The following is an 18,701-nucleotide window of genomic DNA, read 5'->3' on the forward strand; positions in this document are numbered from 1 at the left end:
GGAGAATTTCACAGCTGAGTGAGGTTCAGTGTCATAGATAGGGAAACTGCTTCTCTCTTAATCCTCTGCAACAACAGAGGGAAAGCAGGTTCAAGTCCGGACACTGAGGATTGAGCTATTAGTTGGGGATTAGTTGGAGCAACTGCCCCTTCATATGGCTGCGTGGGAGGCATGGCAGCAAGGTCCTGAAATGACATAAGGAAAACACCCTGGGGAGCTGCGGGTTGGGGGTAGAGACACTGGACTTAGGGACAGGGGCTAGTAGCACATGGAAGGGACTGACAGGAAAAGAGGTCAGGAGTAGGGCATCTTTGGGTAGGCAGGTGGGACACCACTCTGCTGAGCACTTTTCCTGCGCAGCTGCATCAAAACTCACAGCCTCTCTATGAAGAAAATTCTATTATTTTTCCGAATTTATAGATAAGCCAAGGTAAGTCCAGAGAGGCTGAGTAACTTGCCCAGGATTGTACAGCTAGGATGGCCACACTCTCTCCCAGGCTTAAATAATAATTCCATCATGTTAAACATTCACTGTCGTACTTAGTCTCAGAAAACAAAGTCCCAGGTTTCTGAAACACACCCATGCTCAGGGTCTACCACAGACCTAAAATAATAGAAGTGGTTTAACATGTATTTAATTGCTATCCGGAGGCCTGGAAAAACGAAACCAAGCCAGTCGACTTGAGAGGTTAGAGCAACAGATGAGCAGATTTAAGTGGGAGGAAGAGGGCTGCTGAAGGTGAAACCTGTGTTTCTACCAGTTGCCTGCTTGCTCAGTTCAACATCCATCAAACAGTAAGAGAGAAAGGGACTTACAGTGCACCGGAAACTTGGCCCTTTCCAGGAAGGTCCTGCGGATGGGTAAGGCAGCCCTCATTACCCCTCCGAAGGAACTAAGCTGCTCCGATAGAGTTCCTTAATTGGAAAAGCCCGTGGAAGGAGGCAAGTTCAGGGCTTCATTACCTGATCACCTCCTCTATTGGCCAGTCCATAATTACAGGCATATACTTGTTTCTTTCCCATTAGTCAAAAAGCACAGGGACACCTGGGTGGCTCAGTTGGTTAAGTATCTGTCTTGGGCTCAGGTTGTGCTCCCGGGGGACCCTACATTAGGCTTGCTTCTCCCTCTCCCCCTGCCCACACCTCATCGACTCCTTTGCCCTCTCTCTCAAATGGATAAATAAAATCTTTTTCCAAAAGTAATGGAGAAGCACAGAGTTATCAGAGCTGGTGGGGACCTAGGAGATATACTGGCCTTTTTATTGTCAAAGAGGAGAGATGTTTGTGGCCAAAGTGCCTGGACCGGGGTTAGACCACCACTCTGTGGGATAGAAAGGACATTACTCTCCAGGCTTGGTTCCTGCCAGTGCAGATTCTGAGTGTATCCTTTAAAGCTGTAAGCGTGAAGCGTGACTTTACTACAGCCTCGTGCCCGGACCCTTTCCAAACCCACCAGTTTTTACCAGCATGAGAACCACGTCTGCATCATTTGGCTTACAAATCCAGCCTTTGAAAAAAAAAAAAAAAAAAGGAAACCAACCTAATTGAAATGCAGCTTTGGTATTCTCGCCAAGGTTCTGCTTTCCTCTGATTTCATCTACCAGTTTCATGCACATTTCTTTGCCACCCGATGACAAGCTCCCTGGGAAACAAGGATGAGTCGAGGCTCAGGGAGCATATCATGCTTTGATCTGCCCCTTCCTTCGCCTGCAATCAGTCTATGTCAGAGCCAGAGAGCAAGACATAGCTAGGCGGATGGTGGCATTTTAGGACGCTGTAGAAATCTGTGGGTGGAAGTGACCTAACTGAACGTGGACACAGTGTGTGCTGGGGGAGGAAGCCGAGATGACACGTGGATCTGACTAAATGCCTGAAATGGTCCCAATCATGAACATCAGCATGCCTTTGTGTACACATAAGGGTCCCCATAGATCCACGGTCTGAGACTCTAAACAGTCAATTATAAAGAGAAGTTTTTGAGGGTATGAAGCAAAGCCACCACCAGCCCAAAGCGCACTTTGGCTGAATGAAGAAAAGGCACCCTTCCTCTGGGCAGCCACGGTTCCAAACCAAAGCACACAGCTTATCCAGCAGATTGATGTCTGACTTTCTGTCCCTATTCATCCCCTTGGTCAGAAAGATGACCTTGTGCAGTGAACTAGTACAGAATTTCAGGGCAACCCTGCGAAGAGGAAGAGGAGAAAAAGGAAATTTCTTAACATGACATTATTTTTTAAAACTCAGGTGACAACTGATGGGTGGGTCAAGAAGTTAGAGGGTTGCAATTGGTTTTTTGAGAACATGGGAAGTTTAAGCAATAAAAAGTGTATCACACTTAGATTATTTTTGTGTGTGTATGTAAGCATGATCCTATGTCTGTGTGCATGCACACACACTGTGCAACATGATGGGTGAGAATGGAAATGGATTTCTACTGGAGGTCATGGTAAAAAATATCTGAAAGTCACTAACTGAACAGAGCCTAATACGAAATGTGAATCGAATTTGGGGGTTTGCGCTTGTCTTTATCACCAGCTATCCAGTGAGAAGCACCAGGAGAAGAGCCGGCATTTAGGAGTCAGACCCAAGTTCAAATGCAGGTTAATACCACTCAATTGGGACCTCAGGCAATCCCTTATGTTTCCTGACTCTCAGGCTCCTGATATGCAGGTGGAGATGATCTTTATTTGAAGGTTGCTGGAGTAAGGACCTGGTAAGAAGCACACGACCAGAAGAGACCTCTCTCTTCTCTCAACTGTGGAGAGACAAGCGTCCCAGGGATGCACACGGAGCTGCCAAGGTCAGCCACAAATGCTGAGTAGGTCTAGAATCCTGTTGTAAATTTTAAATGACTTTCTCCCAAGCGATTTGTTCTCTTGTCTGGAACCAATACCTCCCACCATATGCCCAAGGCAAGATTATTGCTTGGCAAAGCCAATAAGTCATTTGCGTGAAAATAGCACAGGTAAGCGAATTTAGAAACAGAGTTTGGTGGCATGGGTATGGTTAGGGTCTGGCCTTCTGCTTTAGGTAAATGTATTAGGTTATTAGTACTCCACATAGGATACACTAGAGCTTCCAAGGACAGAAACACAAGCTGGAAGCAACGTTTTAGGTCATCCGGGTCAAGTTTCCCATTTCCCAGATGAGAAAACAGGGGTCTTAGGTGGAACAGACTCCCCCGAAGGTCATATGGCCAGTCCCTGGGAACCTCGTCTCCCAATTCCTGAGTCATAAGGCCTCCTTCAAAATAATTCATCCTTTAAAACAAAAAACACAAAAACCTCCTGGCTTTATATGAGTGTGGAAATAATGGAGAGGGATGAAAGCGAATGTTTGTGATTCTCAACATATACTTGTAAGAGATCTTCGAATCATCACAAAAACATTAAAAATGACACAAAGGATATACAGCAAACTGGCAACCTATTAAAAATTAATTCTCAATAAACATATTTTTCCATATGCCACCTCTCAAAGAAATGCGAATTAAAACAAAATGTTATTTTCACTGTGAAAACATAAATACATTAAAAATGATAATAGTCAACACTACCAAGTATGTTGCAATGTAGCAGAACCTTTAAAATGCTCATAAACTTTGATCCAGAATTCCTGTTTTTCTGTAATCAGAATGTGTGTGTATGTAAGGCTCTTTGTTGTACCATTTTTTATAGTAGTGATATATTTGCAATATTTTATAATCTGAAAAGGAATTTTTTTTTACAATAATACTAAACAAGGAATTACATTTAATGATATGAGGAAATAGTCATAAATAGTCAAGTTAAACAAAAAAAAAAATTAAATGGGGGGACTTGGGTGGTTCAGTTAGTTAAGCATCTGCCTCCAGCTCAGTTCACAGTTCCTGGGATTGAGCCCTGACTTGGGCTCCCCCGTCAGTGGGGAGTCTGCTTCTCCCTCTGCCCTTCCCCATGCTCTTGCATGTTCTCTCTCTCTCTCTCTCTAATAAATGAAATCTTAAAAAAATGAAATGTTAAAAACTCAAATTTAAAGTTATTCAAGTCTAATATGTTCCAATTTATCTAAATACTTAGATACATATGTGAATATACGTGTGTGTATGTGCATGTGGGAAAAGTCTGGAAGAATACATGCAAACATGCAGAATTATTTTTGGATGGTACCGTGGAGAGATTATGGGTTATTTTAAATCTCTTTAATATATTTTGATGTGTTTTTAAAATCCTGTAAAATGAATATATTACTTTCGTATCTGGTAAACATATTATTTAAAAGGCAAATTTAAAGTGGTCCCAAATAACTTGGTTAGAATTGCCTGTTAGATTTGACTCCAAATTCACCATTGGTAGGATTTTTGTTGATGAGAAGCTTTATTGTGGTGGTTAGGCTGCATGAAACAGTCTGAGAGTACTCAGTTAAAATTTCATATCAGTATCTCTTGTTATATGCATTATCTTCTGAAAAAACCCACAGTCTGAAACATATATTTTTGGCAATATAATAGACCAAATATTTGGAAAAACAATTCTCAGTAGATCATACCCCAAAATGTTGGATATAATGTTTTTTAAATTATCTATGTTAGTGAGGAGTCAGGGGTTTCTTAGAATCAACACCACCAAGTAAGCACAAATCCTTTAAAAATTTCTATCACTGGCTCACTCACATGGGTTTGGAGTCTGAGTTCACACTACATGGGTAGAAAAAGTCAAACATCTAGGTTAGAATGATGCCAGGCTGGTTGTGTTATCAGTCACCTGCCGAAGAACAAATACATTCCTATTCAGAAGAACACACTTAAAACCCAGGCCTCAATGACTTCCCATGGGTAAAGTTCCAAGGGATAGGAATTCAGTTTTTTGTTTTTTAAATCACTACATATGTAAGAAAGCAACACTACATGATCGAGAATCAGCAAAACAGCAAACACTAGATCTGCAAGAACATTGTCACTAAGAATATTGATTACGAAATATAAGTGAATTTAACATTTCTAAAGAAATAAAAGAAGTCAATACATGATTAAGGAATAAGAAACAATGAAAGTCAACCTGACAGATAAGAAAGAGCCACAAGAAAACTTCTAGAAATGAAAAATATAATAATGTTAGAAACTTAATGGATGAGCTCTAGAGCAGATTAGACAAAATTGAAGAGAAAATTAGAAACTAGGAGGTCGACATAAAGAAAGGAGCAGAATGAGGGACAGAGACAGAAAAAAAGGAGCAGTTACAAGATGTGGTAGACGGGTTGAGATGGGATATCTGTTTAATCGGAATTCTACAAGACCATAGGAAGAATGAGATAGAGCGGAAACTGGTAGAATGCACTAATCTCCAAAATCAGGAAGTCTAGTGAATCACAAGTTGGGGATAAATAAATGAGAAAACAATACCTGACATGGCATAATGAAAACAGTAACCACCAGAAACAAGGAGAAAAACCTTAAATATAGTCAAAGAGAAAAGACAGATTTCTTGCAAAGGACCAACATTTACACTTACAGCGTTTTTGTTTTTGTTTTTGTTTTTTTCAACCTCAAAAATGGAAGCCAGAGACAGTGGAATATAATTTTCCAAGTCAAATGAGAAAGTAATTTTCTACCCACACTGTCTTTCAGGATTAAAAGCAAAATTCATCTGTAAGCAAATACGAACAGGAGCACCTACTAGGAATAGATTCTTGCTAAAGGAACTTACGAAAAATCTAAGTCAGTAGAAGAAAAGAGTGAGGAGGGGGAAAGCTGGTAAAAATGGGTAAGTCTAAAATCACCAATGGCATGACGACAACGTCTAGTTTGTAGGGTTAAAAAAGTGAAGTTATACATCAATAAAGCTGTTATCAAACATGAAGACAGAACTTAAATCATGGACTTTGGGTCATATACAACAGGGGAGAAGTGATAGGGTTAAAATGTCCTAAGGTCCTTGGGTTATTTGGCAGGAGTGTAATTAACCTATACTATGTTAATTATACATATTAAAATTTATAGGCCAACACTAAAAGAATAGAAATAGAGTGTATAAATCCCATACTATTAAAGGGAAAAAGAAATTTAAGGAAAATAATTCAATGCCCCTCCTCTCCCCCCCCAAAAAAAAGGGGGAAGAAAAAATTAGAAAGAAACAGAAGGATCAGAATGAATAGAAAGTAAAAAGTAGCATAATAGAATCCAAATGTAACAGTAATGACAATCAATGTAAATAAATGAAACTTTCCAGTTAAAAGATAATGATTGTCAAACTGAATTAAGCAAAATGTAGCTATATTCTCCCTACTAGGGAGTTATTTAAAACAAAAGAAGTTTGAAAATCAAAGAATGAGAAAATGAAACCATCTACACTGAAGATGTACTTGCCTCCCCAACAACCAAAGAAGTGTTCAACATAGGAATCCCATTCCTTATTAAAGTTAAAACACAAATGTTCTGGTTCTGCCAGAAAGAGAGAGAGGCAGAGAGAAAAGTAAAGAAAAAGGAAGAGAGGAATGGGGGGGGGTGGACAAAGCAGGAAGGGAGGAAGGAAGGGAAATGGTGGTAAATCCTTGCTCTCAAGATTGCCAGGATTCACAAAGTTTAGGTCTTCTCTTACTGGAGAAATCAGAGAAGCAAGGATGAAAAGCCAAATGTAATCTGACTTCTGTGTATTAAAATCTGCTGGGCTTTCTGGGTCTGTTGAAATGCCTGTTCACTCTCCGAATCACATGCAGTAACCAAAGCGTTTGCTTTTAATGTAAGTAGAAGGAAAGAAAGCAAGGAAAAGAGTGCCATGCTGTATTCCTAGATAAATATACTACATTCACAGACATCTAGTCAGTTAAGATTTTTTTTAAAGATTTTATTTATTTATTTGAGAGAGAGACAGTGGGAGAGAGCATGAGAGAGGAGAAGGTCAGAGGGAGAAGCAGACTCCCCACAGAGCTGGAAGCCTGATGTGGGACTCCATCCCAGGACTCCGGGATCATGACCTGAGCCCAAGGCAGTTGCTTAAGTAACTGAGCGACCCAGACACCCTCAGGTAAGAATTTTAATGCCTAAATTTTCTTTCTTGTGACAAGGACAGAGAGTTTCCAAATCTGCTAAGTAATACTATCCATTTGTTTATTATAAAGATGATCTTACCTTACCTTCCTTGAAGTTTGTACAGGAATTTTACTAATTCATTTACTAAGAAAGGAAACAAAGGTTGAATATCTAGAATCTTCCGTGCCATAAGCAACCTTGGACCTACACACTTGGATTGATAAGATTATTTGTGGTGTAGCACCTTATAAGAATGACTTCACTTTGTGAGGAATATTTATAGTATTGTTCTGGTTTTGTTTTTCTCATGAACATTAATAACAATCTGAACCACAAAAACTCTATTTACAAACAACTTTTCAGGAATATACAAACTGAATAAAGCAAAGGACACCTAAACTACTAACTAGCCTACCCTTCCACGATCCAGCTTTAAGCGCCTTTATTTAGACCGTCCTCTTCATCAGAACTGGGCTGACTTGCTGTCAGATTATAATGCCAAATCTCAGAAGAAGTTAAATACCATGGACAGCTGCTTTCTAGGCCAATGACGGCCTAGCACAGTAACAGATCAAGGGACCAGAAGCACCGTAAAATGCTCTGAATGTCCTGAGATTCTGTGGCTTCACATCCTGCAGGATTCAGTTATTCCTGACCAATTTGGAGAGGTTTTTTTAGAATATAAATAAGAATACACTTAAAAATCTCTGCTCAGCATCGGTATTTCTCAACCCCAGTTCACGGCTTACTTATTTCAAGCAAAAGTCTACACAATAAAATTTCAGGACAATAAATGCATTTGGAGGTTTCCTTAGAGTTTATGATAATACCTGGCCTGCATGTATTCACTCTATGTGAACAAGGGCTTATAAATATCATACTGTGACAAACAGTCTCTGCCCCAAAGGGAGACAATGACCTGCTTAACTCAGTGATTCACTGGCATGAATTCCAGTTTTTTAAAAAATGTGAAATTCTTGAATTTAAAATAATGTATTTTAATGGTGCCTGGGAGGCTCAGTCGGTTGAGCATCAGACTCTTGTTTTCAGCTTAGGTCATGGTCTCAGTGTTGTGGGATGGAGCCCCACAGCAGGCTCCATGCTCAGCGGGGAGTCTGCTTGAGATTCTCTTTCCCTCCCCTCTGTCCCTCCCCCCACTCACATTCACATTCTCTCTCTCTCAACTAAATAAATAAATCTTAAAAAATAATTTATTTTGACTCACTTTTCATTTAAGAACAGATTATAAAAGGAAAAGAGCTAACATTTATTGAACAACCATGTTTGCCAAGGACTATGTTAGGTGCTTAGCATTCATTTCTTCATTTAATAATTTTCCTAGCTCCATGAAGTAGGCACTATTCTTTTCTTTCTTTCTTTCTTTCTTTCTTTTTTTTTTTTTTTTGGCATTATTACTTTCATGTCCAAATTAGGGAACCGAGGCTCAAAGAGTTTATATAACTTCTGAGATCACCCGGCTGATTAGAGACTGAGGTCAAAACCCTTTTTTACCGTGAGTCAGTGTCCCAGATCTATTTACCCTGTCATGACACCATACAACTTTTCAAAAAGGATATTCTTATCACTAAAAGAAATAATAGTAATAACAAATAAAAACCACACATAGGGTGTAAAAATTAAATGAGATGAGAAACTATTACTGTAACTATGAAGAAATATGCCAGCTCACATTTTTCCATGTTTCCTAGTTGCCCCATGACATATATCCTCAATAATGGAACCAAATTAGAATTTTCAACTTGCCTCTGAAGCAAATAGTTTCCAAAACAGTTCACTGCCAAGAGCGCAGCAGAGCTGATGATTTTTTAGCAAGAACCACGGATGATATGTGTAAGAACATCTAAAATATGTTTCCCCTAGTTTCCCAAACTCCCATGCTCCATAGTTGTACACAGACAACCACAAAAAAACATGCTATTTTGCTTCCTAAATTCTTCTACAGTTCATTCCTCTCCATGAAGACTTCACTGAGGGCTGCATTAGGGTCTCTTAGCTGCATGGTTTGATGATATCAGAAGCACTGGCTTCTGTAGGATGGTGGGGTATGTCTTCAGAAATCAACTCTACAGATTAGAGAACTAGATGGCCACACTCAAAGACTCATCCCTCTTTGGGACAGCTTACGTTCAGTGTTTGGGCAGCAAAACCTCCATGAGATTCTGAAATCAAGCATATGATAAAGACTAACAGCTGAAACAAAAAAATTTTTTTTCCAATGACACTTCAAAATGAAATTGGCAAGGTGAAATTTCCTAAAGGAAATCCCCTATCATTATGCACTGTTCCCCCTAAGAAATGTATTCTAGCATTTTTGAGGAACACCAAACAAGACATAGCTGTGTGTAAAAAAATTCTATTCTCATGATAATTTATAGTTCAATGTAGTTATTGAATGCCAAAAGAAATAATAATGATTAAAAGGAATAAATTAAAGCTACTTAGTGCTAATAAGGTAAATACTACAGTCAACATAGTTTGGGGGGAAAATAAAAAACAGGAGAAATAGACATGAATCCAATCTACTCCCTTTTTAAACTAGGTAAACCCAGAATTTCCAAATTTAAAAACTGTACAATATTAAGCATAGCACTGAATTATGGATTTGCATAACAACTGCTAAGGATTGTCAGCCTAAGCCGCTAACTTTCAACTACAAAAATGACATGAGAGTCACCTACTGTATAGGTAAAGATCCTGCCAGAGCTCCTTTAAGGAATGGTTTATAATTGATTAAATATTCCCTGTAAACTGTATTTAAAAAGTTATTCCCAAACGTGCAGAACCAGCTCCTCCTCAAATCATAATATAAAATCCCCCTGCATTCTAAATATACCTTTGGATTGCTCTGTAAATTCCTTTATCACAAATGTCAGCATAACCTGCAGCAGAATCTGTGATTAAGTTAGTGAAGTTCCACTGTTGTGAAACAAAACAAAAATATACTGAGCCCTCGAAAAGACTTTTTACCCTTGATGTGTATTTATAAGATGACAAATTGTTTCCTTTGCTCTAAACAAATATGCCCTTCCCTTGGCAATTATTAAGTACTCTAATTGAAATAAACACATAGATTATTAATGTGAACTGCTCAAACTAGCAATCAGGCTTGAGGGATCATCCTTTTGGCTACAAAATTAGAGCAGGAAGAGGGGTCCAATGATGCCCGCAAGGATATATATTCGGTTCTAACATCTGAAAGCTTACTTGCCATGTCTACTGCTAAATAACTTTTTGTGTTTTTTTTTTTTTACTACAGTTTCTAACAAACAACCATATGCTGAGTGAAATGTCAGAAAAAATATAGTAGAAAACATTTTTCTTTTACACATAATAAATAGTATTATTGGCATTTTGGTTTTTGGGGGGTTTTTTTTGTTTGTTTTTGTTTTTTGCTTCTATGCCATGGTTGCTACAAAAATGATGGGTGGTCATTCAATCTGTACATAAAGGAATTATGCTAAGTTAATATCTTTTTTTTTTTGATAAAATATCTCACCCTCCACTCAACATCTGTTTTTTGCATACATGAGATTTCCCCCAGATGCTCATATGAAAAATCCGCATATGTATTTTGGTTTTCTGTTTAAAATCACATTCAGAGACAACATTCCAATGTTAGGATATAAATCAGAACTTCATTATATACTTAACCCAAGATTTTTTGGTGTTGTTTATCCATTATTTTAAAAAATTGGTTTACCTTTTTGCAGAGCAATTCATTCTCAGCCCTATACCAATGCGCTCACCATCTAAGTGGAAGGATGGCCACTCTTATCATGAAACTCCCTCAAATTCTACTGTAAAATTATTTTGGGTCATATTTATCACGGCATGCAAAGTGGGCCATCAAGCCATGGAGGCAGACAGCAGGGCTTGGCAATGACACTTTCTCATGGATCTCCATCAGCTCCTGGTCAAGTGGTCTGAAGATCATTTTGTGGATTAAGAAAAATGGCTGTGACCATTTCCAATGACCAGTCCTTTTGGGCCCTGATGCTCACTTAAAGGTACAGCTCTGATGACACAAGCAAACTTTCTTCCTTAAACGTCTTTAAAAAGAAGGTTCTTGATCATTGTCACATACCTACTTAAAAAAAAAAAATACCTGCAACTTGCTGAGTTACACACACACACACACACACACACACACACACACACACACACTCCTGTGAAAATTAAATTGCTCATGAAATCATTATGCCTACTTCCAGATGCAAATAACTGTTGAGTCCACTCTGGGATACTTACATAACCAGTATTCATCAATGCTTAACTCGGAAGCCAGGAGCTTGGGAATTCAGGAGACATCCACCAGAATATCCCCAAATTATGTTTACAACTGCCCCGTCAGTCTGGCTATCACAGAACTGCAGAAAGCAATCTGCTACCCACGTTAGCCCCAAACCCCATCCCATTAAGAAAGTGGTAGATCTCAAATAAATAATCATTCAGAACATTAAATAAACAATTACCACCACCAACCTTCGCTTGGGCCTCTGGAGCTGTCACCTTGACGACTTTATTGCGGTTTATCATTTGCTTCACCCATCTTTCTACTTGGACGTTGAATTTCATGAAAACCACATAACCAAAGTAAGCTGTCAAGAGAAGCAAGCTTTCCCACCACATGATAACATTATCCAGGAAAAATATGATCAGCATGATCAAGTCAACGATGTAGAAGGACACATCCCGAAAGAGCGGCCACCATGTCAGGTTTAAGATTTCTCTAGAAAACAGAGCACACATGCCAATGACAAAGAGGATATTGAACACCGCTGAGCCCACGATTGTGCCTATGCCAACATTGCTGTGAGCAATAAATACCCCTATGAGAGATGTGAAAAGTTCAGGGGCAGAGCCCCCCGCAGCCATAAAAGTGGCTCCGGCCACATCATCAGATATGCCCAATTTCTCAGTGATGACAGTCAAAGAGGGAACAAAGAACTCATCACAGACAATGGCTAAGGCTATGAACATGTAGATCATTCCAATGACATGCAGAATGATGGCGCCTCTTCTTCGCTCCTCGAGGGAAAAGATGTCTCTTGGGTAGTCTCCTTGGGCATGATCTGTAGCATTCTCAGATGTGTCTTCCTGAGAAAGAGGGGGCTGTGGAGTATAATCCAGGATCTCGTCATTTAAATCTAAGAGAGTTCTCTGACGGTAACCGTGTATGGCGCTAGAGCCACTTGCCCCCACGGCCTCTTCTGTGCTCTGGGTCTCCATCTCAGAAAAGGCACTGATTGAAAACGAGACAGTGCTAATGGCGACTAGGCCCATGAGAAGGCCCAAGATTCGAATTAACTTCAGTTTTTTCCTGACATTATAATGTCTCCTGTAGCCAGAGAGTGACTTCTCCAAACACCATTTCTCTAGGAAAGGGATGGCAGTGCTTTGGTGCAGATCCATCCTGGGTCTTCTGGTGGATGTGGTGGTCTTCCGATGGTAGACTCAACCAGATGGCTCTCTCATAGTTCTCTTCACTTTACAGTCAACAGTGCTTGTGGGACCCTTCCACAATCAGGGGTTCTTATGCTTCACAGGAAATATTTTCGACATTTATGCTTAAAGAAAAATTAAAACAAGGATAAGTAAATGACAAAATCTAAGTCTTTTCTACAAAAAGAACTTCCGGGTATGATAAAGTCCCATCCTGGATTTGACCTTGGGTAAGTTAGTTCACTTCACTGTGCCTCCATTTCCCCATCCCAGAAATAAGAACAATTACAGCATCTGCCACCAAGGACTGCTTTGAAGAGGAAACATTTAGAATAGGATGTGGCACCTAGTAAGCACTTATAGCAATCATGTATTTATATGCTCAAACATATTGGTAAGCCCCATGTCCATTAGACTATGTAGAAGTGTGTGTTAAATATAAAAAAAGAAAACCTTGTAGATGAAAATCTATCAGTTTATCCCACCTTTAATCATGTAACAAATAACCGCCCAGTGATAAAAGATACCACTTCTTTTAGAACTACCTAAGTACTTGACAACCAATAATTACTCATTGTGTTTTCTTTCAACCCAATTATATAATTCCAGTTAAAGGCACAATTTTCTGATTTAATCTGTCATTTGAAAGCACTGAGTGCCGGAGGAGTCAGCCCTCTTTTTCTATACACATAAAGATCTCAGCGTCTTATTTTTCATGAAAAGCTTCTCCTATGTCTGATGCAGGAAAATAGTCCTTTAAAAATTTAAGTTTACAAAAGAATGTTCTGGTGACATGTACCGTCTTCCCTAAACATCCAGATATTGTTTTCAGCTAAAGCTTGTTTTTAAAAACAACATTTAGTCATATGTAAATTAGACAGCATAGTAAATCAAACAACTCCTAACAAGTAGGTTATTTCTGGAGACTCAATGTGTATTTCGTAGACAATAAGCAAGCTGCAGCAACACCTCTGTCCACAACATCTGACAAAAAGAGCCCCGACACCGACTCTTCTAGTAGGCTAGAATTTCAAGCAGTTTTCATTCTCTATCCCACAGAGATGGGTAAAACTAGATATCTAGACACGACAGCGGATATTCTGAAGGCTCCTATTTAAATTTTTCTTTAAAAACACGGTTGTTGTTGTTTTTTACATTAACGATTTCATTTTAGAGGCTCGCCGAGATCATCTCAGGTGTAAAATAAGCTAATTAAACACACGCCAGTTAAACACCGAGATTAGCTGGAGCTCAGGTTTGCAGAGCAGAGCAAGAACACAAGTCAAACCAGGCTAAGATGCTGCTACCCATCAGAGATTCTTGGCTGGCTGCAGATGTCGACGCTTAGCACCAAAGATTAAGCGACTCAGCGCTCCGGGGATTGTCACAATGCCTGGCCAGGGCTACAAGCAGGGACAGACTCAACTCCCAGGGCGCAGGGTCAGCTCCAGCAAGCCTGCTCCCCCTGCAAACCCGCCGCTTCGCTCCAGGGGAGCTGCCCCTGCTGGAGAAGTGCACCCCCAGCCTCGCCCCAACTTTGCTTTGTGTGGTCCCAAACTTTCCCTGGTGGGTTAATAGGAAAATAAAACTAAAGGACAGACGCCCCACTAGCAAGCATAGACGCAGCTTGGGAAGGCGCTTGGCCCGCATCTTCCCGAACCGTTTATGGGTGGTTTGGGGAAGGGGAGCTTTCCTCCCACGCGTCTACTCCGACGGCAGGCCCTGCCCCTCCGCGCCCCCCACCTCGGAGCCGGAAGCCAGGGCGGTCGGGGTAGAAGAAGCTGGGGGCTCGAAACCGCGTCCCTGAGCGGAGAGAGTTAGCTAACTCCTTGCCGGGGCCTGGGGTACCCACGTCCACCGCGGAGCCACCTGTGAGGCTGTGATGCAGCGGCGGGATGCGCGCCACCGGATCCGGGGACAACGACCGCTGCGGCCACCAAGCCTGGAGGCTGGCGGGGACTCGGCCGCCCGCACTTACCGGGATCCGCCAGGAGGACGCGCACGCGGCGGGGCCCGAGCGCGGCCCTCCACTCGGGTCCGCCGCTTTCTCTGGCTCTCCACCTCCTTGTTCCGAGGCCCGGTCTCCGGCTCCGGCTATCGCCCGCCGCCGCTCTGGCCGGCCGGGGCTGGGCTCGGGAGGAGACTGAGCCGCCGCCAGCCCCGCGCGCCGCCTCTGGTGCTGCCCGGCCCCCGCCGGCCCCTCCCTCTCGTCTCTGCGCGGGGAGCGTGGCCGCAGCGTGCTTAGCTCCCGCGCCCTCTGCTCCACGCCTCCTGGGCGCAGAAGCTACGCCGGCAGCCGTCTCTTAGGCGATTTCTCCGCAGTGGGGACGGGGGTCAGGATTTGCAGGCGAGCAAGGACAGAGAGGAGAAATCGTACAGGTCGGTGACGCGCCTGATTGCCAAAGCCTGAAAGTGCGGCCAACTTTGGGGTTTAGCTATGTTGGGCCCCTCCTCTCCCAATTATCTGCAAAAAGTGACAGCAGTCATATATTTCTTTAGGAGGCTGTGTAATGGTGGAAGAGGCGTTCTGTGAAAAGGCATAAAGGCCTGCAGGGCTGTGTGTTCAGGCCCAGGGGTCTTGAAATCTCAGGTTTGGAAGGTAGGGACATGGAAAGATCTTGAGTCTTGCAGGCTGACCTTTCATTTAATGGGTGAGGAAATTGAGCCCTAAGACATGGTGTCATTTTGAGTCATAGGGCTCAAATGTTGGCTTCTGGACTCCCAGCCCAGTGCTCTTTCTTGCCCTGTTTGGAAAGCAAGATTTCCTGGACCACAAGAAATTGAGTCAGTCTTTTGGGGGACTAGAGATAAGAATCTGGCCTAAAAAGTGGAAGAAGATGAGACACACAGGTTACCTTCAGAAGCCATTTTTAGCCAGCCCTGTGACCAAGACCAAAACTGTCAAGAGGTACCCACCAGGAAAATCTTTGGGGCTTTCAGCTCCCTGTTTTCCACTCTCTTCACCCTCCACCCTCCTGTTTTCTATCTTAGAGAGGGGTTACATGTCTTCCTGGGGCTGGGGAAATGTCCTCATTCATATCCAGAAAGCTCACTACCTCTGATTTTGAGGAAAACTCTATACTCAGATTTCTTTTTTTTTTTTTTAATTTTTATTTTATTTATTTATTTGACAGAGAGAGATCACAAGTAGGCAGAGAGGCAGGCAGAGAGAGAGGGAAGCAGGCTCCCTGTTGAGCAGAGAGCCCGATGCGGGGCTCGATCCCAGGACCCTGGGATCATGACCTGAGCTGAAGGCAGAGGATGAACCCACCGAGCCACCCAGGTGCCCCTATACTCAGATTTCTAATACTTTTTCTTTCTAAGTCAAGAGAAGCCTTGGAAAGGGACAAATCCCCTTTTCTCCCATCAAAACCAGACATTTAAGACTACTGTCTTATTAAGGATTTAGGTGCTATTTTGGAAGTCACAGGATGAACATTTTTAATCTTTACTTTTTATTTTGGGAACTTCAGACATATTTAAATGTAAGAGAATAGTGTAAGGAAACTCCAGGGGCGCAGTTATCAACCCATGGCCAATCTTGTTTCATCTATACCTCTTTTTCCTGTGCCATCATTTTATTCTTTATTTATTTGTATTTATTTGTTTTTTTAAAAGATTTCATTTACTTATTTGACAGAGAGAGAGATCACAAGTAGGCAGAGAGGCAGGCAGAGAGAGAGGGGGAAGCAGGCTCCCTGCTCAGCAGAGAGCCCGATGCCAGACTCCATCCCAATGAGACCATGACCTGGGCTGAAGGCAGAGGCTTACCCCACTGAGCTACCCAGGCGCCCCATTCCTGTGCCATCATTTTAAAGCAAATCCCAGACATTTTATCGATAAATATTTACAGAAAGCAAGGTAGCTACCAACCACTACCAGGGTTGTGTCAAAAGGACCTAAGAATCAGTTAAAATAGGTTCCCACCAGGCAAGGATGGGTCATTTTGAACACCCAACATTCATAATAACTGTAATTATTTCAGACACATCAAATATGATTATATCTGTAAGTTCCTAATAATTCTAAAGCAACTCAGTTGATTGGTCACTGTTGAGGATTAAAAGGGAATGAATGTATTGTTTTGAAGCTCTTAAAAAAAAAAAAAAAAAAGAACAGCCATGCATTTATTTTGCCTTTTCTAAATACAAAACGGATTTCAGGGTAACCAATTAGGCTATACTTTTACTCTGCCTTTGTCTTTATTTTCCTGGCCCAACGATCCTAATATTCTCTGATACACTGGATGTCTCTGGCTACATGGGGTGGGGTGGGGGAGGGGCTGGATCTTCTATACAAGGTTCTGCTTAAGAGAAGAAAATTGTAATATATATTTTTAGGAATATTCCTATAACTATAAAGAACCAACTTTTTATTTTTTAGATACCTGCATAAGTACAAACATTAGCTGGCATCGTATTTACCCTTTAATTAACTGTGATTTCTTTGAACATAGAGTTTATAGGAGTCATTGGTAATTACCAGTTAAGAATATTGAGCTCTTTTTTGTAATTCGGGAGGGGAGCCTTTCAAAAATCAGCAATGAATTTTTAAAAGCGCGGGATCATCCTTCAGCTAATAAGGTCTCTTTAATATAAAATTGCCAAAGGGAGAAAAGATCCTGGTTCCAGTTCAAGATGGAGACCTAAGAGGATCCTGAACTCCCCTCCTCCGCAAAAGCATAAAATCCACAGCTAGCTGAGGAACAACTTCCTCTGGAAAAACAAAACAAAACAAAACAAAAACAACAACAACAACAACAACAACAACAACAAAAACCAAACGGAAACAAAACAAAACCCGAAACATCGTCTGAGAGACTCCTACTTGTCAGGTAGGAGAGGCTGGGACACAGTCTGGCCGGGAACCCCACCCGGGGTGGGAGGACCCACCTTGAGGAAGGAACTCAAAACTCAGACCTTCTCCCTGCGGGGCTCAGGGAGTTTGAACCCCCTATCAAGGCACCCCTCCTTTAAAGACCTGTACCTGAGCAAAAAGCACCCCCGCAACATTTAGCTTCGAAAACCAGTGGGGGTCGCACCCACGAGCCCCACAAGGCTGTGAGGACCTGAGAAGCAGCTCTTCATGGGCTCGCTCCGACTCCGCCGCCCCAGGGCCCAGGACAGAAACCCTGGTTGAGGGGCGCTGGGATTTCGTGTCGGGGAGCCCCCACTTGTGTATCCTGGAGCTTCGCCCTGAGGGTCAGGCCTCCTGTCGGACACATCTGTGGGAGGACTACGGGGATGCTGTCCTGGGTGGGAGCCTGGCAGGCGCCCTCTTTCGCTCTCCTGTCATGGGTCCAGTGCCCGTGGGTGATGGCGGCTCCAGCGCCATCTTCTTTGTGTTCCAGTGTCTGTTTTTAACTCTAGACTTTTCCTGCTTTCTTTTCTGTTTCCTGGCTGAGGGCCGTGTCTGCACGCTCCCTCTGCCTGGGTCTAGCCGGTGGGCTCCATGTTTATGGAGCCTGCTCGGCTCTGCTCCACAGTCCCGGTATCTTCTGGAGGGGAGATGGACACACCGCTGGCGCCCTAGTTTTTTCTGTGGTGCCCTGTTCTTTGCTGCTGCCGCCAGGGGAGGCCCCCTTGATTGCCTGGTGTGGTGGCTGGGGGTGGGGGTGGGCTTGTATTCCTGGGTCCCACAGGCCTGGAACAATCATACAGCTAGTTCTTGGCAGGCTGTGTGTCCCCACCCGTCGCCGTTTCCCCCTCCCCCCCAACTGCAGGGCACTGCACAGACAGCAGCCTGAAACACAGCGTCAGTCTTTCTGTGGAAGCGGCCCATTTGCTTGTTCTGGAGCTTTGGCCAGAATTTAGCATACATGTAAGGGTCTAGACCTGAGCATACAATTTCTGCGCACTCTCTCTGCTTTGCTACAGCTCCCAGGTTATCTCCTATAGAGGCTCATACACTTGTCCCGAGTCCGGATTTTTGTGAGGGCTGCCAAAGGGCCCATCTAGGTCATTTAGCCCTGGTGGGGCTTACCCTTGTGGTCCTATAGGACTGTATATATTTGCATACTTTAAAAGCTGGTACCCAAGGGTCTGGCTTCTAATCAGCCTGTGTCTAGGGGCTGAGATCCTCCACTCCGGGACACTGACAGGTCTTAGCACTCCCTGAACTACAGTTACAAATAAAATAGGCTGCTTGGACAATCACAAAGGTTTGAGAGACAAGGAAGAGCTAGGACAGGGTTGAAAAATAAAGTTCATCTCTTATATGAAGCCGCTCGTTC

At 42.4% G+C, this 18,701-nt stretch overlaps 1 protein-coding gene across 2 annotated transcripts in view; it reads right to left on the reverse strand.

The window, feature by feature from the left end:
• The window catches only part of LOC111156631 (solute carrier family 24 member 2), a 239,662-nt gene extending 227,223 nt beyond the window's left edge, over positions 1-12,439 (reverse strand). For both annotated transcript variants that reach the window (XM_022517640.1, XM_022517639.1), the window contains exon 1: positions 11,510-12,439. In XM_022517640.1, the coding sequence (XP_022373348.1) occupies positions 11,510-12,439 (930 nt within the window). The remainder of the gene's footprint in view (positions 1-11,509) is intronic.
• Positions 12,440-18,701: the final 6,262 nt, after the last annotated feature.

This window comes from Enhydra lutris, unplaced genomic scaffold, assembly GCF_002288905.1.
Source record: "Enhydra lutris kenyoni isolate GAN:26980312 unplaced genomic scaffold, ASM228890v2 scaffoldscaffold47, whole genome shotgun sequence".
NCBI lineage: Eukaryota > Metazoa > Chordata > Mammalia > Carnivora > Mustelidae > Enhydra > Enhydra lutris.